Source organism: Artemia franciscana, chromosome 15, assembly GCF_032884065.1.
Source record: "Artemia franciscana chromosome 15, ASM3288406v1, whole genome shotgun sequence".
Lineage (NCBI taxonomy): Eukaryota > Metazoa > Arthropoda > Branchiopoda > Anostraca > Artemiidae > Artemia > Artemia franciscana.
Genome location: NC_088877.1, coordinates 4,460,339 through 4,484,904, shown reverse-complemented (window position 1 = coordinate 4,484,904; position 24,566 = coordinate 4,460,339). Strand labels below are relative to the sequence as shown.

The 24,566-nt window shown below is 34.2% G+C and overlaps 2 protein-coding genes across 2 annotated transcripts in view; one reads left to right on the top strand and one right to left on the bottom strand.

Moving 5' to 3' along the window:
• The window catches only part of LOC136036725 (ubiquitin carboxyl-terminal hydrolase 39-like), a 65,390-nt gene extending 46,759 nt beyond the window's left edge, over positions 1-18,631 (top strand). Inside the window, exons 6-10 of the mRNA XM_065719073.1 lie at positions 936-1,222; positions 5,934-6,062; positions 8,879-8,940; positions 14,185-14,320; positions 18,413-18,631. Of these exons, the coding sequence (XP_065575145.1) occupies positions 936-1,222; positions 5,934-6,062; positions 8,879-8,940; positions 14,185-14,320; positions 18,413-18,556 (758 nt within the window). The 3' untranslated portion in view covers positions 18,557-18,631. The remainder of the gene's footprint in view (positions 1-935; positions 1,223-5,933; positions 6,063-8,878; positions 8,941-14,184; positions 14,321-18,412) is intronic.
• Positions 18,632-20,686: 2,055 nt separating this feature from the next.
• Positions 20,687-24,566, bottom strand: part of LOC136036724 (alkylated DNA repair protein alkB homolog 8-like) — a 65,670-nt gene continuing 61,790 nt past the window's right edge. The window contains exon 10 of the mRNA XM_065719072.1: positions 20,687-20,970. Coding sequence (XP_065575144.1) covers positions 20,701-20,970 — 270 coding nt within the window. The 3' untranslated portion in view covers positions 20,687-20,700. The remainder of the gene's footprint in view (positions 20,971-24,566) is intronic.

Sequence of the window (24,566 nt, the reverse complement as noted above, 5' to 3'; positions counted from 1 at the left end):
TTTAGATTAGGTTTATTATTACATTTCTTAATTTATTAAAATTTTAGTTAAAATTAAAGAAATAAAAATTAAATATCTAATGGATTCTTCACAAAATAAATTAATATAATTCATTTATGTATATCTAAATGGGCGCATTATGGAAGTTGGCAGATTATTTTGTCAAAACAATTTTATTGATTGTAAAATAAATAGGGATAGGTTAGTTTGCGGAACACTGGCTGTTTTTTTTGGTATAGTGGTAGCTGTATATACTGTTTTTATTTGGTATAGTATATACCACTTGGTATAGTGGTGCTTATTTCTCGAAAATGTGATGGAAAGGGATAAAAAAAATCTAAACCAGGGTATATAATCATATAAATCACAAAATAAATTAATATAATTATTTATTTATATCTAGATGGGCGTGTTGTGGAAGTCGTAAGATTATTTTGTTGAAACAAATTTTATTGGTTATGAATTAAATAGGGATAGTTTTTTTTTTTTTTTTTTTTTTTTTTGGTAAAAATGAGCGCAAAATTATTTTTTATTCTTTTGGCAAAAGAGGTTCTTTTTTTCGGGCTAATGTAAGTTAAAAGTATAGAAAAAGTAAAAGAAAAAGTAAAGTAAAGAAAAAGAAAAAGTAAGTTAAAAGTATAGAAATAGTTAAAAGTATAGAAAATTACATGTTTGTTGTAAATACTTTATTTCATCAAGTATTCATCATTGACATCCTTGGTACATAGTTTATTTATTTTTAAACTTTATAACTGTATACTGTAGTCCTAGATAGCACTGCTTATTTTTCTTTCTCTTAATGACAAACATGTGTTTTTTTCGTTTTTTTTTATCTGATAAGCTTGCTATACTCTTTGCTATTTCGGACAATCTAGATGAAACTAAAAGATATAAATCTTGGCTTCATTGTTGCTACAAATTGTTTATGTTTTTAGGCAACCCTGTCAACTTTATGTCTTGGTTTTTGAATGCATTGCACATTTCCTTAAACGGGACAAAGAGGCGAGATTCAAGCATCATCTATAAAACCTTCTTAGGTGACATGAAAATTTATTCGAGAAAAATACCGCCCATTGATCTCAAAGATGAAGAAAAACGAAGCTTATTAGCAACTGAAGAATATCAGGAAAAGGTGGAAAATTCACCATTTCTGTTTTTGTCTGCTGACCTTCCACCGGCTCCCCTTTTTAAAGATGAAATGAAAGAGAATATCATTCCACAGGTGAGTGCCTTGACTTCTTTGCCATCAAAATCTAAAGACTCCACAATATTTGACTCCCTGTCCACAAAGGGAGGGGTGGGGAGGGAGCTAGGGCACAAAGGGAAGGCAAGGGGTCAGCTTCAGCGGTTTTTGGAATAAAATATCGTTAAAAGTTTTTTGGGGGGTCGGACTAAGGAAGGAGGACCAGGGGTCAGCTTCCATGATTTTTAACATACTGTTGGAGTCTCCAACGGTATTCACTCCACAGGTAAGTGCCTAGACTTTTTTGCAATCAATATTCAAAGACTCTAAACTTAAAAACTTTTTCGCATGCTGACCAATGGCCTGCGTTGTGTAGGTATCGATCTCCCCATTCGTTGATTTTGAAATAAAATCAAGTTTCCATCAATCCAGGGCTAATTGGAGAAAAAGCCAAGACGGATAGTCTGAGTGAGAGTCATGCATAGCCCTTTTTGCGGAATGCATGAAAATGATGTCATTTTCCCTTGTTGATAGATAGTCTATCATCCATCCATCTTAGGGCAGAACTAAGGTAGATAGTCATAGAATTTTAGGGATGATGGAGATTCTTGGGTTGACTCATGATGGACAATGTCGACTGGATTTGTATGTGAAAAGGGGGGTGGGACTGAATTTGCTTGCACTCACAGGCGAACAAGTGACGTTTCCCTTGTTTTTCCCCCAGATTTCTCCGGACACCCTTGTTCCAAACCAAATAACCAGCGACACCAGGATTTCAGGTCTAGTGCGCTAACCACTTGGCGGGGACGGGTCAGTATTCAAAGAGGAAAACAAAAATATTTCTTTGTGAAATGGATAGATTGGAAAAAAAGCAATCGGAAATATGGCATAAAATACTCATAAAACAATGCGTTTTTGAAGAAGAAAAGAAAAGATCCTCCAAGGCTATTGCTAGTCAGGGTTGCCAACTTGCACACTTTTAACGTGAAATATACTCTTTTTCTACCTCAGAGGGGAAGTGGAAGAGTGAAAATCGCTCTTTTTAGGTTGTTTCCATTCACTTTGAGCGTCAGTAGTTGATAACTTCGACAGAAAGATATCCCAAGGAACAGGGCTACCAATTTGCGCACTTTTCGTTAGAAATACCCTATTTTATATCTCAGAGGTGATACGCAAATAACCGCAACCGTGTACATTCAAATTTTTTGACTTGCACTCTTTTTGAGCAAAAATCACTCTTTCTCAGCCTTATTTTGCACTCTTTTTGCATTTGGAAATCCTGTTGTGTGGCGAACAATGGCGAACAGTGTGCACGGCGAAATGGCGAATAATGGCGAACAGTGTGCCACATTGACGCTTCAATTGCTGGGCCTTTTTTTTACTGAGTTAAGTAGCAAGCCTATCGTCTAAGGCGTATTGTAGTTAATGAAAAAAGAAAAATGAAGGAGAACAAAAACAAGAAGGTTGTGTGGAGAGGAAGTCGAAGAAGAAACTAGAATAAGGGGAACTAAAATCAGAAAAATAAAAAGGTAAAAATGCAAAACAAAAACAAATGGAATATGCATTAGTTACTCTTGAAATGATCAGCTAGTGACGAACTATGGAATTGTTTGCATTATACTATGCTGCTTCTGTCACATCCAGTTCCTTCATATTCAATTACTTTCTGAATGCAAAAGAACAGCTCAAATAGTATACTTCTTTTGCTATAAAACGTGCTAGGGTAATTAATCATCCAGGTTGGGTTTTTGAAGATGGTTGAATTTCGGGTAATCAAATTAAGGTGATCAAATTTAGAATGAATTTAGTTGTAATGAGGTTGTAGTTAATAACAGTTTATTTAGTATTTGTAGCGTATTTACTGTTTTAATAATTTAGTGTATTTAAATTGCAGTGTATATGGTTGTTATTAGGTTGTGGTTGTAACCAGGTAAAATTTAGGGCAATCAAATTAAAAAAAAATCCCGAGAGAATTGGAGCGCATAAATTGTTCAATATTTTCGTCGTCATGGGGATTGTAAAAGAAATAAAAAATGTCTTTAGGTTCAAGTTTTTTAAAAGTCAAGTTACCGAATTCGGGGATTCCACGCCCCCCCTTGCCCGTGTATTTGGATTATAGCCTATGCAAACCGGCTGTAAAAAGTTGTAGACGTAACAAGTTGGGGAATTAAAACCAGGTTGAAAGTCATATAATTTAGATCTACACTTAATGTTATAAAACAATTTCGAGAAAATTATTTCATAAAGAATTTAAAATCAATTGACTATTGTTAAGGTTATTTAAGAAATATTGTATTTATAACTTTTCATGGTTGTTTCATTTTTGATTAGTAATAAAATTACAATATTTGAAATATAGTAGTAAAAAGTAATAAGATTATATACTTAACACGCAATAAAGTATGCAATAAAGCGGTACTTTTAAGTAAAATACTTTATGCTAAAATAGAGTATTAATTAAATAATATAGCAATAAAATTATTTATGTAATAAAAAATTATATAGTTACAGTAATAAAATTCCTGAATGCATCTAAGATTATTACTGCTATCATGAGCTATACGCAATTTGAAATTTTTCGGAAGTCTACCATGGAAGGGTTTTTCCATAGGAATGAACTGTCAATTTGATGACAAGCTCATTCCAACATGTTCTTGTATATACTTAATTTTTTTTTAAATGAATCCTGCTTTAGGAATGAACAGAGGCTACAGGTCAGGGCTACTTAAGCCTAATAATTACAGACCACAAGACTGTTTGATATAGTCCGATGTCTGTTGACATGATAGCCCAAATAATTATTCACATTTTCAGACAGTTCGTGGCTCAATAGTAACAAAAACTCCAAAACAAAGCATTTTTGATACCAATGGACATATTAAAAGAATCAATTTATTATGCTGATTTCAAATATATAAGTCCATTAAGTTTAGTTTTACCCACTAAAAGTTCGAGCCTGAGAAATTTACCTGAGTTTCAAAAAAAGGGAGAAACACCCCCTAAAAGTCAAATAACCTTAATGAAAATCATACCATCAGATTCAGCGTATTATAGAATCCTACTGTAGAGGTTTCTAGCTCTTATCTGCAAAAATCTGAATCTTGTGTTTTTTAGCCAGAAGAGCGATCACAGATTTGTTTGTTTATTTGTTTGTTGTTTTTTTTTTACCCAGGGTTGAACGTATCGACCCATTGGGTCCAGAGCTTTGGAAAAGGGCTCAAACAATGAAAATTAAAAGTTCTAGTGTCGTTTTTAAGTGACTAAAAAATTGGAGGGCAACTAGGCCCCCTCCCACACCACTTTTTCCCAAAATCGTCCGATCAAAATTTTGAGATAGCTATTTTGTTCAGCATAGTTGAAAGACCCAATAACTATGTCTTTGGAGATAGTGTGACCCCCACAGCCCCTGGGAAAAGGTCTTGTAAGTTATAAAATTTGCCCATTGTCTACGTATAGGATTTGTTATTGGGAAGTATGCATGCATTTTTTGGGTGGAGAGGGGAGGACAAAATTTTCTGCGGGGAGATTTTCCAAGGGGGACTTTTCCATGGAGAGGGAAGTTTCCAGGGGAAATTTTATACTGGGGTAGTTTGCCACAATTCCTTTACGAAATTTCTTTATATGTCTTGCTTTCTCTTTACCGACTCAATTTTAAGCGTGGATATGTTTAGGATAATTGTCCGAGGTAAATTTTCACCAAGATTGAGTTGTCCAGAGAATATTTCCGTGAAGAGGGGGATTTTTTTGTGGAATTGTAGCTAGATTTCCTGGCGTCATTTAAAAAACGACCAGAAATTATGTAAATTTTTTTTTAACCATAACTAAGGAATAACATTAAAACTTAAAACGAACAGGAATTATTAAGTATATGAGGGGAGTTGTCCCTCTTAAACACCTTGCTCTTTCCGCTAAAGTTTATGTTTTGTCCTAATTCTGTAAAAATGATTCCTGAAACACAAGGGTCGTTTAATTAGAACAATAAGTAACTTTTTTAAAAGTGCTGAAAAACTTTAGCGATTACAGCCATTTTTGTTACCGCAACTAGCTTGAACATAAATGATATTTTTCAATCTTTTTTTTTTTAAATAGCCAAGGAACCTGTCCGAATACAGTCACAAACATGATAAAACATAGTCTATACTCTTTTATGAGGATCAGAGAAAAAAAAAGAATTTGCTCTCCCCCCTCCCCAAAAAAATTAAAGTTTCTGTTATTATCCTCGATTCATCATACAAAACATAGTATACTCACCAAACTGCCTGTAAAATTTGTCATTTTTAAATAAAACCTATTAAATGAGTGCAACTCATTTAATGAGAAATAGCTGCCTTTATGGTTACAAGAAAACACATGTTCTTTATGAGCTTCCGAAAATCAACTGACCGAGCAACTGAAAACTGAAAACCAACTGACTGACAAACTAAAAACCGATAATGGACGCTTACGCATAATATGGAATAAGATTTTCATAAGAAGACTGTGAAAATCTTGAGGGTCAAGGACCGAAATTCTCCCCTCCTTTTCTGCGTAATTGAAATCAACAAATAAGTAGGTATTGGTAGCGGCTATCATGCATTCTCAATGGATTAAATTTCATGCTTACGGGAAAGGAAAATAAAATCTTCGAAGTAAGGTCCTATCTGAATAAGAAATAGACAAAAAAATTTGTGTCTCGGAAGGGCCGAGACTTCTGGGTTAACGCTGTGTGCTTAACTAATTCACCATTATATAAGTTGTTGTTTCCTTTCAGGTTTCATTGTACGCCCTCTTGTCAAAGTTTAACGGAGTTAATGAAAAGGAATATAAGACATACAAGGAAAATATTATGAAACGATTTGAAATTACAAGACTCCCTCCTTATTTAATCCTTGTGATGCAGGTAGGCAGATTTCATATCCAACCTAAAAACTAAATTTAAGAGTTCAAAGAATGCCAATGTGACTAAGTCGATGTTTGATATTTTTTTTTAGCTTTAAGCGTCCAAACTTTGAGTTTTAGCATTTACAGTACTGTTGCTGAAACTAAGAATAAATATGAAAATGTTTTTTATCAGTGCAAGATTATTTTTTTTTTTTTTACTCGCCAATGTCGCTTGGTCTTGTCGATATACCCCTTTTATGTCACCAAAAAAAAAGACATGAAAAGCCATCCTTGTACATTTGAGCCAAAATATTAGCATATTCTTAGTTTGTAACCTGAGATAAATGCGATCATGGCAGATATATAGAATGCAGAACAACCTTAATACTTTAGGTTACTTTTTAGGTTACAAACTTTAGGTTAACTTTAGGTTAAACTTTAGGTTAAACTTTAGGTTACAAAGCGTCCAAACTTTGAGTTTTAGCATTTACAGTATTGTTGCTGAAACTAAGAATAAATATAAAAATGTTTTTTATCAGTGCAATATTATTTATTTTTTTTTTATTCGCCAATGTCGCTTGGTCTGGTCGATATACCCCTTTTATGTCACCAAAAAAAAAAAGACATGAAAAGCCATCCTTGTACATTTGAGCCAAAATATTAGCATATTCTTAGTTTGTAACCTGAGCTAAACGTGAACATAGCAGATATATACAACGCAGAACAACCTTAATACTTTAGGTTACTTTTTCATGCGAGAAAAAAAGGTGGTCTCTTGCCGATCCCAAAATACGGTAAACGTAACGATCAGTAATAATTATTTGGTTTTGTTACTGGAAAAATCTCTATCTTTTTCCTTATACCTCTCTCCTTTTCTTTTCCCTTTTCTCTCTCTCCCTCTTTCTTCTGCTTTCTATATCTCTTTCCGTTTATTTGTTTTTCTCTCTCCCCAAGAGAAAAGGAGAGAGAAAGGGATAAAGAGAAAAAAAGATTGCCATTTTTCTCTATCCCTGTCTCTCATTTTCTTTTGCTCTCTTTCTTCTTATCCATCCCCGCTCTCTTTCCATATTTCTCTTTTTTCCCTCTTTCTTTTTCTCTCTCTCTCGCTATTTATGTTTTCTCTCTTCTCCTCTCTTTATTTTTCCCTCTGTCTTTATCTCTCCCTCTCTCTCTCTCTCGCTATTAATTTCTCTGTCGGTGTCTTTCTTTTTTCTGTCCCTGTTTCCCTTTTTCTTTTTCTCTCTGTCCCTCTATCTCTTCTTTTCTCTTTATCTCTGTATCTCCCACTTTCTTTCTCTCTCGCTCGCTCTTTCGTCAGTTGGTATCTGAAAGGCTCAATTAAAGAGCAGGCAAGTTTATGATTTGTTACCATAATGCTCTTATTGATGGTAATTTCATATTCATTTGGCTATATTTTACGTTGTACAAGAAAATATTCCTGAATGGGCTTCAACTATGTAAGAGTTTTGTGTACTTTCTTTTTTTTTTGTTAGACAATTCTAAATGGTAAAACAAAAAACCAGGGTAAACATCAAAGCATTTTAAGATTTAGACTGTTTCTTATTTTTTTTCCCGTTTTTGCTTTTCATTATTTTTCTTTTTTCTTTTGCCACTGTTTCACTTAAAAGGGCTCCATGGCGGTCGCTGCTGACATATCTATATTTTCGTCATTTATTGATCGGCTCATACTTTACTTCATTTTATTTATTCGCTATTAATTTACTATTGTTTATTGTCTGAGTGGCAATTCCATGGCTTGTCTTTTTATTACTGCAACCAGCTTGAACTTAAATGAAATTGAATCACGTATTTAGCAAGTCAAAGATGTATTTAGTATACGTTTAGCCAATCAAAACTTGTTTTGAAACGTGTTCAACGAATCAAATCGTGTATTTAACCTGTTTAGCAACTTAAAATAGGTTTTTTGCATGTGTTTAAAAAGGTTTTTAGCTTATCCGAGCAAAAAGGTTAAAAAATATCATTTATGTTCGAGCTTTTTGCGGTGATAAAAAGACAAGCTATGAAATTGCCATTTAGACAATAAATAATGGTTAATTAATAGCGAATAAATAAAATGATGTACAGTTTGAACCGAAGAAAAAATGGTGTTTATAAAGTAAGTTTAGCTTATCGAAGCATGTATTTAGCATATTTTTGAATGGATTTAACAAATCAAAGCATTTGTTTGGCATATGTTAAGCCTGTGTTTAGCGATCAAAGCGGTTGAGTATAAAATGTGTTTAGCAGATCAAAGCATATGTTTAGCACGTGTTTAGAAAATTTGTTCAGAAAATCAAAGCATATTTCTATCAGATCAAACTTATGTTTAACAGATCAAAACACATGTTTAGTACGTGCCTAGAAAATGTGTTTAGCAAATCAAAGCATAGAGCAAATAAAAAAATAGTTTAGCACGTATTTAGAAAATGTGTTTCGCCAATCAAAGCATATGTTGAGCAAATCAAAACATATGTCTGGCACATGTTTAGAAAATGTGTTTAGCAAATCAAAGCATGTATTTAGCAGATCAAGACATATGTTTAGCACGTGTTTAGAAAATATGTTTATCAAATCAAAGTATAGGTTTGGCAAGTCAAAACATATGTTTATCACGTGTTTAGAAAATGTGTTTGGCAAATCAAAGCATATGTTTAGCAAATCAATATGTTTGGCACGTGTTTAGGAAACGCGTTTAGCAAATAAAAGAATGCTTTAGAAAATGTGTCTAGCATGCATTTTGGAAATCAATTTGTATAGTGTTATAAATGTGTTATAGTGTTATAATGTGTTTGATGTTATAATCGCACTGATTGTATTTTTCTTCTTTTCTTTCAGAGATTCACGAAGAACACTTTCTTTATAGAAAAGAATCCTACTATTGTCAATTTTCCCATTAAGTAAGTATACCGCAGGCAGATAGGCAAAAAAGAGGCCGAGGACCGACCCCCCACAGAAACCCCATAATCTGTTAATTTTTTCTTATTTTATTTTACTTAAAATTTGACTGTTTTGTCACTGTTTTGAAAAACCTCTGCCTCCAAAAAAGTTCTTGCATGCATGCCTCATGTGCTATGAGTAGAATTTTGTAAATAGCGACGAAGACCACACTGCCTTTCCATATGAAACAAACACAACTTAAAAGCAATTGGGAAAATTTTCTCAAGACAGTGGAATTGAATTCAGTGAATATTTCGGCCGTGTGTCCGAGGGCCATCTTCAACACAACACCAGAATATATATATATATATATATATATATATATATATATATATATATATATATATATATATATATATATATATATATATATATATATATATATATATATATATCAATCAATTTATTTATAACCCATCTACAAAAAAGAGGGCGGAACGCCCTTAAGATGGAGTAATAAGAGAAAAAAAGAAAGAAAAAAAGCTACAAATAAATACAAATCAACACAAACACACAATTAAATAAGTAATGCTGACCATGGGTGAGGCACTATCGACATAGAAGAACGAAAATCATGAAGCCTTTTGTCAATAATAGATGTAGGAGAAACTAGGCGGAACTTGTTCATTAAGTGACTATTTCTAGTCCAAGGTGGGTAACTGAGAAGGAATTTAGCATAACGAAAATATACTCTACGAACAGATAGTTTCTGAGGTTCACTTAAAAACTGCCAAACCGGACAAAGAGAAAGGAGATGAGGTACAACTAGGCTATTATAAATTTTCGCAAGATTTAATTTATCGATGTGTTTAATATTAGATACAATTGAAGCATAAGCAATTCTCAGTTTTTTCTTCAAATTTTCAAGGGATAATTTCACAGTTTCTTTCATATTTTTTCCAATAGGCATTCCAAGGTAAACTAATTTTTGAGAAAGGGAGACTTGAACATTAGCTAAAGATAAGAAAATAGGGCCATTTGTCTCTTTAAAATTGAAAGCTACAACAGCAGTTTTTTCAACATTGAAAGAAAGCCCAATATTTTTATATTCATTGTAAAGCTGATTAAACGTGTTTTCACATCCACTAAAAGTACGGCCAAGATTCAAAACGTCATCTGCAAAAGTTATTAAAGACAAGTTAAATCCACGGTGAATACAACTAAAATTAACAGAATTTTGGGCATTTAAAACAGAGTTATTAAATAAAGAAGGTGAGGTAAGGCTACCTTGACGGACTCCTTTCAAAATATCAAAAAGGGAAGATCCCGCCTTTAACTTCGCCTTAAGGTGATGGTACATATACAGGAGGCACTTTACTATACAAAAATTTACCCCTCTTTTATACGCTTCAAGTAAAACTGTGGAAAAAATGCAAGAGTCGAAAGCACGAGCAACATCTAAAGCACAAAGGATAATATGGGATCTACTTCTTTCTGCATCAGCAAGAACATTCGTTAAAGCAAAAAGGACATGCTCCCGGTTAATACCTTTTTGGTAACCAAACTGGTGGGGTGGGACATAACATTTAGAAACAATTTCATCCAAAACAACTGACTTAAAAAATTTAAAAATGGTACAAGAAACTGTTATAGGTCGGAACGAATTACCCGCAGTAAAATCCTTTTTGCCTTTTTTCGGGATAGGGGTTATTTGACCAACTGTAAATTGAGAAGGAACAACTCCGTTTTCAATAGACGTTTGAAAAAGTAGAGATAAATGATTAAAAAGAAGAGCACTTGCATAATCAAAATGTCTGAACGGACTCCTTTCAAAATATCAAAAAGGGAAGATCCCCCCTTTAACTTCGCCTTAAGGTGATGGTACATATACAGAAGGCACTTTACTATACAAAAATTTACCCCTCTTTTATACGCTTCAAGTAAAACTTGGGAAAAAATGCAAGAGTCGAAAGCACGAGCAACATCTAAAGCACAAAGGATAATATGGGATCTACTTCTTTCTGCATCAGCAAGAACGTTCGTTAAAGCAAAAAGGACATGCTCCCGGTTAATACCTTTTTGGTAACCAAACTGGTGGGGTGGGACATAACATTTAGAAACAATTTCATCCAAAATAACTGACTCAAACAATTTAAAAATGGTACAAGAAACTGTTATAGGTCGGAACGAATTACAAGCAGTAAAATCCTTTTTGCTTTTTTTCGGGATAGGGTTATTTGACCAACTGTAAATTGAGAAGGAACAACTCCGTTTTCAATAGACATTTGAAAAAGTAGAGATAAATGATTAAAAAGAAGAGCACTTGCATAATCAAAATGTCTGGCAGTAATTCCATCAACTCCTGCGGAATTTCTTTTCTTTAGTTTTTTACAATAAAAAGATACATCACTTGGCTTAATTATAAATGTCGAAGGTTCGTGTTTTTTCAGACAAGCACTTAATCCTTTTTCAAATTTTGACTCAAGAGCAGGATCGGGAGAAGAAAGCTCATGTTTATAATAATTTATCCACTCAGACTCAGAAATATTATTTGCACTAATGTGTTCACAAGGGCGTTCAAATTTTTTCCAGAGTTTCGAAGGGTTCTCTGCAATTTTATGAGCGTTTTTCTCAATAAGATCAACCTTATGTTTTCTTAACACTTTAGCAAAAAACGTTTAGAACGTAGCCACAAACCATTTATAGTCCCAGACTTAGGCCTGCCGCAATCCTTCCAAATATTCAGCCAAATTTTAGAAGACTCGCACGCAGAAATAAGGGAAGGGTTTTTTGACCAACCCTGAACTTGAGAGCCTTTCCCAATACGCTTGCACGGGACAGCTAAAGCTTCAGCACACTTTAATGCATGGTTAATTTCAGCTAGATAAGTAGTAACTCCGATGGCTATTTCTTTTTCACTAAGGCCCGAGCGCGTGCGCAACAAATGAAAGGGCATCTTTATTTTATTTAATATTCTGTCACATTCAAAACGAAACATCTCGCGGTTAACTTCTTTCCAGTCTTTTATATAAAACCACTTTTTATCTGGCTGTTTAGGGGCATAAAATGAGGCATTTATTTTCAACTTTATTGGAAGGTGATCCGAATAAAAGCCATCACTAATTACCTCGACAGTTTCACAGGGGAAAGATGCAATAAAATGATCAAAGTTAGAAGTCGCTGACAGGACACCTATAAACGTGAAAGTTTCTGTTTTATCAGCAACTGAGTAGGAAGGGGGGAGGGAATTCAGAAGGAGTTGGGTTCTTGGCGAAGAACTGTCTGTTAAGTCACAATTAAAGTCTCCTGCGATCAAAATTCGAGCATTTGGACGCTTTGAAACTCCCTTCACAAAACTCGCTAGCTTTTTGCAAGCATTTATGAATTTATTCTCTGATTGCGAAGAGCAGTAATTAGTTGGCAGGTAAATATATATATATATATATATATATATATATATATATATATATATATATATATATATATATATATATATATATATATATATATATGTTGTGCTGAAGACGGCCCTTGGACATAGGGCCAAAATATCCACTGAATCGGATTCCGCTGTCTTGAGAAATTTTCTCTAGTGTTTCTAAGTTGTGTTTGTTTAAGTAAAATTTTGAAAGTGAAATCCTAAGTTTTCGAAATTCTGATCCGGAAATCTTATTTACTTTGATAAAAGATGCTTTTATACAGATTGGACCACAAGGCTAGTGATCCAATTCATAAAGTCAGACATTTGCACTAACAAAACTTAATGCAATATTAGTTGACCAACAAGTTGCTTGGAATTGCAAGGCCAATCAACGTCCAGAGCCTAAAAGAGCCTGTCTGCGTAGAGTATTAAGCGAAGCTAAGACAGTTAAGCTAACAAAAATTAATTAAATGTTGATTGAACAATATTTAGTTGTCTGTTTGTGTCTTGGACCTGTCTGCCTAGAGTGTTAGGCAAGTGAACCCATTTATAAGCTAAGACAGTGTCGGCTGAGACAATCTTAAAAAGTGAGCTTTTTAAGATTGCCCTCAGAAATGCTCAAATAGCAATATTTTATTTGTTTACTCTTACTTAATTACCGTTTACTTACTTAATTACCTTTCTTAGCCATATTGTAAGGCTTGAACCATGAAACGTTTTGAAGGTCTTTTTTCTGTTGTAGGCTAGTGTGGGAAAAGAAACTAAAATTATTTATATTTAAATAAGGAATCTAAATTATTTACTTTTTTGTAGCAATTGTCTTTTGTTATTTTGAGCTAGAGATGTAATATATGTTATTTATATTCATTATAATAGGAAGTGTGAGTTCATGCAAGCATAGGGGGGGGGGGGGGTTCAGGGATTTTTTTTTCCGTTTTTTTATGAAGATCAGAAGAAAAGGTGTTTTTCAAATTCCAGAGCAGAGACAATTTTGCTTTTTTCGGTTTTCAGTGAAAACATCATAAATTGTTTTTTTCAAAACATAGGGAGGACAATGTTCTTTCGCCATAATTGCTGCCTTGTATCCGAAAATGCGTATACCTTAAAAGGGTATTTGCAAGCATTTGGGTAACCAGTGGCATCAGATGCCACTGGCCGATAGTCTTGTAAAACTGCGTAAAAATCAAATTTTTGCTGATTTTTTTTATTTGATTGTATTCAAAGAACTTCCAAGTGTTGATCACTTACTGCTTTCCTCAGTCTGATATGCTGAGTGATTCTGACATATTAGGGTTCATCGCGGATCTTCTTATAAGCAGTTTCGGTTTCAAAACATGTTAGAGTAATACTGGAATTGATCGCTGACGTGCCTCTACGCCTCCCCCTTCCTTAAAATTTCGATATTTTCACTGATTCCTCTGCGACCCCTCCCCCACGTTTTTGCATTAACTTTCAGATTCTCAGATGAACTCAAAGAAATAAAATTTAACAGGTAATTTACGAATTCGCATGCATTCCAGTACGGCTAATGATCTGAGAACTGTTTACCAAAATCCGGAAAGTGTATTGTGTTGCTTAACGAGGGGTAAACACCTCGTTAAGAGGTGTATAGGAACTCCGAAAAGTGCATTGTGTGGCTTAAGAGGTGTAAACACCTCGTAAAGGGGTATATAGGAAAACCCAAAAGTGTATTATGTGGCTTGAGAGATGAGTAAGAATTAGTGAGAAAATGATTTTTGGGTGGACTTCTAATGCAATTTAATTTTTTTCCTTAAGTATATAAAATTACTTCTGGCCAAGTTTAAGAATAAAATAGTTTTTATTTTTATTACTTTTATTATAGAAATGTTGACGTTGGGGAGCTTTTAACGCCCGAAATACGTGCTAAACAGAAGCATACAGTATATGACCTTGTAGCAAATATTGTACATGATGGTGAACCAACTAAGGGTAGCTACCGAGTTCATGTGCTACACAAGGTAAGAATCTTTTGTTCCCCTTTTCAGTCTTATGGTAGATCTACACGTATCAAAATAGAAAAAAAACAACAAAAAACAAGTTGTTGCTGCAGTGTTTTGCATATAGAACAAAACCAAATTTTGACGTTACCCAGAAGAACCATAAAGATAATTCAAAAACCTAAATAATAATATAGGAGTATTTATTTATATATCTTTATTATTGTTTAGTGTTCTATATAAGGTATGGTATACCAGATAAGTACGTTAAAATGATTAGTAATCTGTACGAGCCGGGTTGCGTTCTATCCCCCTTTATATGGATCATTTTGATGGACTTTATCTTAGTAGCACAGCAAAGGTAATGGAAGAACACGGAATCAAACAGGGATGTAAAGCTCTCACAGGCTTAGACTATGCTGATGATTTAACCATCCTAGATGAAAATGTTGGCAAAATGAATGAGCTGTTAAAGGTTTTGCGAGTTCAAGGGGCTAGAATAGGTATGAAAATTCATATCAAGAAGACTAAGCGGCTAAAACTAGGAATACATGAGGGTGAAGAGGTGATTTTAGGTAACGAGAAGCTCGATCAAGTGGGCAGCTTCACTTACGTTGGTAGTATTTTTAATAAAGACGGTGGGTGCAGTGAATATGTAAAAAATAAAATATCCAAGGCCTAAGGAATATTTTCACAGTTGAAAGAATAGGAAGATAGTCCGCCAACCAAGATTATAATATATATATATATATATATATATATATATATATATATATATATATATATATATATATATATATATATATATATATATATATATATATATACATGGTTTGTATGCAATCATTGTGCGAAGCTGGTTGTTCTTGCCACTAGGTGCAAAAAGCTTTGCTATCTCAACGTACCCGATATATTCGTACATTCTCTTTTAATACAATCTAGACTAGCCTGGTGACAACAACTTCTGTAAAATATATCCACAAGTGATTCACATCGTGAAAATGGTATTAAAGTCGAACTGCTCAGCAATCCCAGATCCCTCAAAATTTTTTGGGTCTTATTGTAGACATACAACGTCTCTCCAATAGCTATTATCATTGATGGATGAACATAGATAAAATCAGAACAAAGAGAAGAAGATAGTAGGGCGGGAGGATGTTCATAATTACACTCAGTTGAAACCGTATGTTGGGGGGAGGGGCAGGATATGTCTTAAGGAATAATTATGTTCGGTCTTGGCATACTCACCTTGCAATGTGTGCAGGAAATACTATATGTCAAATTCTAAAAGGAATATTTTTTAATGCAACGTACTTATCTTTATTCTTGGGTCAACCCCTACCCATAAATAAATACAGTATTTCTGCATATGTTCGTTATATAATATTATTCATAGTAAATCATGGCGAAGACCACACTGTCTTTCCATAATACATGTACAGAAAAGAGAATAATTAGGACTTCTTTTTTTCCCAAGACAATGAATGAACAAAACCTATTTGAATATTTCTTTGCTGAAGACGGTCCTTAGATATAGGGCCGAAATATTCAAATAGGTTTTGCTCATTCTCTGTCTTGGGAAAATAGTCCTCATTATTCTCTCTTCTGTATTTGTATTATTCATAGTTTTATGCAAATAATAACAGAGGAGGGTGCAGACGATTTTTTAGGGGTGGGATATTTTCCATCCTGATGTACCCCTTATGCCGTTGCGCTGTGAGCAGTAATTACAAATATCAACTTTGAAAAACTTTTTAAGCCGCAAAAGTACCTGTTCCGCATCATAATCGACTTTTTTATTATTTTGTTCTTTATTTCCACGACTCCTAAAAACTCGTCCCAGCATTAATCCACACGAGGCTGACAGACACAATGGCCAACACACCTTCCACATCCCACAGTTTTCATAGTCCCCATTTAGTATTTTCACCGAGTTAACCTGTGTATTTTTCATCTTTTCTTTGTTCGGCTGATGGGGAAATTTTGGCTGATGGAGATAGTGATTGTTTGGAGTGATTTTGATTGATGTGATTGCAGGGATTGATTGATAGTGGCTGATAGATATAGTGATTCTTTCATGTGCCTAGCCTTTTGAGGAGAAGGAGCTTTTGAGAAGCTTTTTGAGGCTATTTTTTGAGGAACTTGTGAAGAGAAAGAACTAAAACCGTTTGAGGAATCACTTATAAAAAGAAAATCTCATGTTTCGGAAAATTTTCGATTCTTTGACTGGTTTAAAATTTCTCACGGACCATACAATCAGGTTTTTCAAGATGAGGCTATTTATATATTAAAACTCATGTTTAGAATTCCCGTTGTGGCATGCATTACAGGAATAAAATCGTTGCCTTGTAAGCATGCGTCACCTAAGCAGAAACAACGAAATTAAGGCGCAAATTTTGCCATGGTACTATATTAAATTGTGTTCTCTGTGTTCATTTATTACCTACTTTTCCGTTTACAGGCAAGTCAAAATTGGAAAACTGCCAAAACATCGAATACTAAAAGAAATATCGTTCTTAAAGATATATTTTCTTATAGAGCTATAAGATACCCCGTCTTTCTCCCTGGTAAAGTATGTGCAAGCCTTCCAATTATCAAGGGTGTATGCACCCTGAGATACTCCATCCTTCTCCCTGGTGAAGTATGTGAAAGCCTTTCACTTATCAAGGATGTATGCACCCTAAGATACCCAATCCTTATTCCTGGTGAAGTATGTGCAAGCCTTCCACTTATCAAGGGTGTATGCACCCTGAGATACCCCATCCTTCTCCCTGGTGAAGTATGTGAAAGCCTTCCGCTTATCAGTGGTGTATGCACCCTAAGATACTCAATCCTTCTCCCTGGTGAAGTGTGTGAAAGCCTTCCGCTTATCAGTGGTGTATGCATCCTTGATTATGCACCCTAAGATACCGAATCCTTCTCCCTGGTGAAGTATATGAAAGCATTCCGCTTATCAGTGGTGTATGCACCCTAAGATACTCAATCCTTCTCCCTGGTGAAGTATGTGCAAGCCTTCCACTTATCAAGAGTGTATTCACTCCTGATTATCGCTTCTTGATTTATTGCTATAATCGATATTTAAATAAGACAAATAATAATTCTAATATTTATAATTATAAATCTTATTTTTCTTGTTTATACAATCGACTATAGCAATATAAATTTAATTAGCTTATTTATTTTGTTACGAATAATTTGAAAGTTCTGGAAAAATGCAGTAGTTATTTGTGACACCCGCTTCATAGTAAAAGCAAAGAAGGATAGAGATGATTTTCTCATACTTCAGTATACAAAAATGTGCTTTGATTGTATCTTTGTGATGTCAGTTGTCAGATTTTTTTTTAAACCAATCAAATTATTCATCCTGAAGTGTAAGAGTATGCCTTATCAGACAGAGAAGGCAAATAACTCTGTTAGATAATTCTTCTGTTTAAATAATTCAATTCAGGCAAGGGCCATATCCAGGGGGTGGGGATTACTTGGGGATTGACCCCCCCCCCAAAAAAAAAATTGTCCGACTCGTAAAAACATAACAAACTGTATTGTGTAAAAATTGTTAAATTAAATTTGTTCAAATTAAAATTATGCGCTTTTTTGTCAAAATTAGATCAGTTTAGATAACTGTTAAATTTTTAGCCTGTAAAAAGCCTTATTTTCTCGCCACCGCATTCAACATGGAATTAAACACAGGTTGTGCAGACTTTCGTTTTGAGCACCCGTGTTCGGGTCTTTTAGAACCTGTGTTCAACCATGCTATTGTGGAATGTTCGTGTCCAACACGCTCGGAATCCTTTGATGAGAACACTTCAAGCTTTCGCTGGGGTGAAAACAGAGAACCTAAATTTTCTTTTTGTAAACCTGTGTTCAACCATGCTATTGTGGAATGTTCGTGTCCAACACGCTTGGAATCCTTTGATGAGAACAATTTAAGCTTTCGCTGGGTTGAAAACAGAGAACCTAAATTTTTTTTTTTTTTTTTTTTTTTTTTTTTAGAGCGAGATGAAAGAACTAACAGGTTTTTAGTGCAACTTGTTTTTCTTGCAAACTCTGTTTACTGTCTCTATGATAAGACCTTTTACTATCGAATATATTATTTACTTTTTCCATTGATAGGCAAGTGGAAAATGGTTCGAAATGCAAGATTTGCATGTGACAGAAATTCTACCCCAAATGATTACATTAACAGAGAGCTACATTCAAATTTACGAACTGCGGAAAGACTCCAGAACCAACAATTCAAGTGCTGAACCTTCCTGACCTTATTTATTAATTTCTTTTTTGTAATTTTAGAATGCAAGTTTATTATGATTTAATAATATATGCTTTCAAATATTTTGACGTGTAGGCAATCATTTTAGTTAATGCTGAGATTTAGGTAATCCATAACGTTTCTATTTCAACTAGTACAAACAAATGTGTTGGCAATTATATAGGTATATTGATATATTGGCTACTGTTTAACTAATTCTGAGATTTATATAAGGCACGACCGTTCTCTTTCGCGTAGTTCAAGTAAATGTGTCGACAATATACGAATATGCTAATATGAAGGATGTTCTGGATATTTTAAATGTTTTGAACTCTTTTACTAAAACTTGCAAAAATTTTAAAAAATTTAAACGTGGCACGCATTTTACTTTAATAAAGAACTGTGAATCTGTCATCCATTGTATTCATAAGATTATGCCTGTATTGTAAATAGTTAGATATCAATAGGCAGTTGACTGGATATGGGCACCACGTTTAAATTTTTTGAAATTTTTTACAAGTTTAAGTAAAAGAGTTCACAACATTCAGAAAATTTTGAAGTATATATATCAAAATTATTTTTTAGAACTGAAAAACTTATTTTTCTATTTTTAGTCCATTTGTAAAACGTGGTTTTAAAAAGAAGTATTTTTTCAAGCTACTTGACTGTTAGGGTGGGTGTAAAAAGCAGGGCTTTCAATTTCCATTACTGCAGAAAATGCGCAATTTTTTTCTAAAATAGTGTGAATAACCTGGTTGGATTTTGTGTTCAGTTCGCTCAAAGAGCCTTAATTCCTCCAAGAAAAGCTATAAAAAAAACTGGAGGTATTATGAAAACGTTTTTAGTTCTAGCCATCAGTTTTTCTAGGATGTAATATAAGGAAACGGCGGAGTTGTGATTTAGCAATGAAGAAGAGAAAATAAACGGTTTTTCTAACTTCGCTCGAAATCTTTGACACCTGCAGTTTTGAAAATATTCTTTTTCCACTCCCAAAAGAGCATACTATGTTGAACAAACGTGTAATATTTTCGTTCATAAATGTAGAAAGCAAGTTATAAATCATAATTAAACGTGTTTTGATTCGAAGGCCTCGAGAAAAAAAGCCGCTATATTAGCTTTCCAAAATGTTTCGAAATCTCAAAACTAACGTCTTTCAGTTGTAACAAAAAATAATAAAATTAACATCTTTATAATTTTGTCACTTGATTGCTATTTAATTTTAGCAGATATACTTAAAAATGTATTGACATAAAATAAGTTTCCGTTTTCGGTGGAGGATTCTTAACAGGGGAGTTGGGAAAGAGTTCTTAAAAAATTAATTGATCCTTCACGGGGGAATTCTTAAAAAGTTCTCGAAAAATGAGTTCTTGAAAAAATAATTGAAACAAGTTTTCGTTTTCGGCGGAGGGTCCTTAACGGGGGAATTCTTAAAAAAGTTCTAAAAAAAGGAGTTCTTAAAAACTTAATTGACACAAGTTTTCGTTTTCGGCGGAGGGTCCTTAACGGAGGAACTCTTAAAAAACTTCCCAAAAAAGGAGCTCTTAAAAAATTAATTCACAGAAGTTACGTTTTCGGTGGAGGATCCTTAACGGAGGAATTCTTAAAAAAGTCCCCAAAAAAGGAGTTCTTAAAAAATTAATTGACAGAAATTACGTTTTCGGTGGAGGGCCCTTAACGGAGGAATTTTTAAAAAAATTGTCAAAAAAGGAGTTCGGTGGAGGGCCTTTAACGGAGGAATTCTTGAAAAAGTTCTCAAAAAAGGAGTTCTTAAAAAGTTAATTGACTCACGTTTCCGTTTTCGGCGGCGGGTTCTTAACGGGGAATTTGTTGAAAAAAGTTCCCAAAAAAGGAGTTCTTAAAAAATTAATTGACAGAAGTTATGTTTTCGGTGGAGGGTCATTAACGGAGAAATTCTTAAAAAAGTTCTAAAAAAATTAATTGACACAAGTTTTCGTTTTCGGCGGAGGGTCCTTAACGGGGGAGTATGAAAACAGCCCACGAATTAAGCTTAACTAATTTAAGAAAACCTCCTCCTAGGATAGTTTATTATATTTATCTTGAGCTGGATACAACTCCCGTTTTTATATTTAAGTTCTTGAACTTATTTCAGGTGCAGACCTTTATCAACAATACAGCAATCGAAGTTCATTCTTTATTGTTTTTCAAATATCACAATCCAATTTCCTTGTTCTTGGAATATAGTGCAGACTTTGATTGAGGGAATCGCTTCACATAGTGCTCTAAATTCAGGACCTTCAAAAACATGATAAAATCTGTGATAAACAGGTGAACTTTCCAATGGTGTTTCTTTGGTCCTTAAAGTCCAAGGAACTAGGACATCAGCATGAAGGAATTGAGTCCTATTCTTATGGATTGGAAGACTGAATTCTCCATGTTTATCTTCCTCAGGATCTCGACTTTCCTAAAAAATATAATAAGGTTAAACTAAGTAGACGAGGGCTAGTGGAGCAGATAATCTGATTAAGATTTGACCCGAACAAAAAGATAGTGATCTTATAACCCCTCCCCCCAAGAGTAAACATCCCCCGGAAAAAAAATTTCCCGGATAGTTCTCCTCACTTTCCCCAGTGAAAATTCCCTCACATGCTAAATTGAGCAGCCGAGAGAAAGTACAAAATCGTTGCCTCGAAATATTGATCGAATATCCTAAGGGCTAGATATAAAAAGATTGTATGACAGGAGCTGGCTTGTCTCCTATGCATTCCGACTTTTATAAAAGGGACTAGAACTATCGACTTATGACAGAATGAGCATCCTCCGAAGGCAGCCCCCCTCCTACAAGGAATAAATTCTGCTCATTTTGGGGTTTAATGTAATTTACTCCATAATAAAGACGTAGATCAGAAATATTTCTGGAGATTAAGAATGATTGAACATTAAAGTCTACCCTCCCTCCACCTCCCCTAGATTCCTAGAAGTAATTCTATATATATCCGAAGGTTCAATGAAAGTTATAATTTTTCGGCATTAAAATACACCCTTTGTGGCTTCTGCCCTTCTCCCTGCCTACAAAACATCAGAGAACCCTACTGTAGAGGTTTGAAGCTCTTATTTTCAGAATGTGCATTAAGTTCTGCGGATTAAGGACGATAGATTGCCGAAGATTTTCCTTTTCGGCCAACCGTCTAGGGCTAAACAGAAAGCAGGTCGTCCTCGTCTGGGGTGGGAGGATGTTATAAAGAAAGATTTAAAGAAAATAGGAACTTCCTGGGAGGGAGTAAAGAGGGAGGCTTTGAACAGATTGGGATGGAGGAGGAGCCTGCGTAGCTGTGTTGGCCTCAGGTGGCTTGGTGCTGCGGTGAGTTACTAGTAGTAGTAGTAGTACTGTTAGAAGAATTTTGATAAGTTGGCCTTGTAAAAGATCCCTATAAGCTCCTAGCTGACCTGACCATGAGAGAGGACAGAGATGGATGGCGCTCCTTTTTATTAATGATCTTATCCTAATTACCATTCAACTAATTAAAATAGTATCGCGCTCCATAAATATAAGAATCACGGTTTTGTTGATTTTCAGCGCTGAAGTGGATCAGGTCTATTTTTTTTTCAATGCTCTCAGAGTACTCACCATATAATTGTAAACCATATAAATTCACCATATAATTGTTTAAAATACCATAACTGAAGTAAGGGATTAAACCTTAGTCACCAACCCAGCGAGACAATTATTCGAAAGTTACTCTTCCGGAGTTCATGCATTTTAGTATTACAACTGCTACTAACAACTTATCACAGCACCAAGCCGGTTTAGGGTAACATAGCTCCAGGTACGACTCCTCGCCCTACTCTGTTCAGAGCTTCACCCTTAATTCCCTCCCATTAAGATTATACTCCCTCTGAATATGTTCTGATGAAATCTTCTCATCCTAGTCAAAAAAGTCCTACGTCGCGCTTGGCCCCCACTGGATCACTAACGAGTACGATTTTTGGGAACTTATCCGTAAAACATGATGTTTTTCATGACCTTTCATGTATCTAAGATTTTCTTTCATTTCTTTTGACAGTTGTATTGAACCAAATTTTTCGAACCACCAACTGTTCAAACAAAGTTCTTGAGACACATCGAAGGGACCAGCTGGTACATTCTTTCAAATACCCGACTGTTGACACTAACAAATCAGACCTCAAGTCTTGTCAGCTCACCACATGAGCCCTACGGTAGTTGGAATAACCTGTCTGTATGCCAGCAGAGACGCCCACTAGTACTATATTCAACCTTTAACCCCTCTGCGCATGGAGGCTTACCCACGGAAAAGATAGCCTTACCAGTACCTCTCCATGATTGATACTGGTCTCAAAGAAGCAGTCACGATTGCACGGGACTGTTCAGACTGGAGCCAAAGAGTCACAACTGTCTACTCTGGATCCCCCAGAGAGCAAAAAGTAAGTCAGCTGTATGATAAACGATCATCCAAATGATTGCTATGAAAAAGTATTCTTGCACAGTTTATCTGGAAAGTATCTAACATATTTGCCTTTATTCCCCAAGAACCATAATGTGACTCTAGAAAGTATATGTTTGCTCAATCCTATTCATCTGCAGAGCTATTTTCGAATTTAATATACCCCTGAATACATGCAAGTTCTGCTTGATCTTAAATCCAAAGCAAGAGAAGCAATCAATTCAGAAAAGGAGTAAAATCTAAGCAATAAATGCAAAATATTGTGTTTATTAAACATTATATTATACAATATTATCATTATCATCATAGTAAATTATTTATATATTTCTTACATTATATTTATTATATATATATTACAATACATTGTGTTAAAAAGTATATTATATAATTATTTAAAGAATATATACATATTCATATTATACACTATATTTATTCGCATTTACACGTTGATGAATATGAGTAGCTTTTCAAAGTGCTTATCGAAATTCCTATGAGGAAAATAATGAACTAAGACCTATCCCAAAGATATCTTTCTCCCAAGACATTCGGGCTCAAATTCCCATAGGCTACTTGTGGACCAATGTCATTATTACTGTTGTAACATTGCAGACCGCATAATTCTCACAATATACGTAGTAAGATACTTTAGTACCCATGTTTAAAAAAATAACAACAACAAAACATTTGACAAAAAACCAGTATCAATGTACTGAACGATTTTACCATTGTTGTCACGTGTAAATATTTCCTTAATTGCACTACAACGACTTGGCAACAAAGCAGAAAGGGAGAATTTACTGGTTCAAACCGCTAGCGGCCCGTCAAGGTATATTATTATAAGATAGCTGTTGTAAGTTGGGATCTTATGTCTTAAATATTACTTTTTAGAGATTTGATTATACTCGGGATTAAGGTAATATGTTAAATATTAAAATCACTATTAAAATATTAAAATCTCTATTAGTATCTTAAAAATAAATATAGTACAGTTTTTTTTAAAATAAATCCAAATGTAGATAACTTCGAAGACCACACTGCCTTTCCATGACGAAAGTAAAACAGTTCAAAATAGGGATGAAACCTTTTTATTGACAGTGAATAGATATAAAATTATTTAACTGGATATTTCGAACACATATACAGTGTTCATCATCAGCAGTAAAACTAAAAGACATGAATAAAAATAAACAAAATTTATACCTAATAAACTAATTACATATAGTTTATTGCTCTTATTTTTTTCAATGCAACAGCCGAGGCAAATCTCTTTGACCTTTTCGGTTCCAGTTCATTAGAATTATTTGACATATTACGCGGACAGAGGTCATAGCTCTTAGGTGAGGTAATATTTACTTTATTTGGCCTCAGTAAATTATCATAAATTAGTTCAATCCAAATTCACCTGTATCTCTGTTTATGGAATTATTCTTGAATATAATTTCTTTTAAAAATTTTAAAAATTCTAAATTTATAAATTTTAAATTCTGGTACTAACCAGAATTAAAAAATGAGATTGCTACAACATCATAATTCTATTTCATCGTCTTTAAAGCAAAATACCAAACCTGAAGATTTCACGTCGGCCCTCTCGGAACAT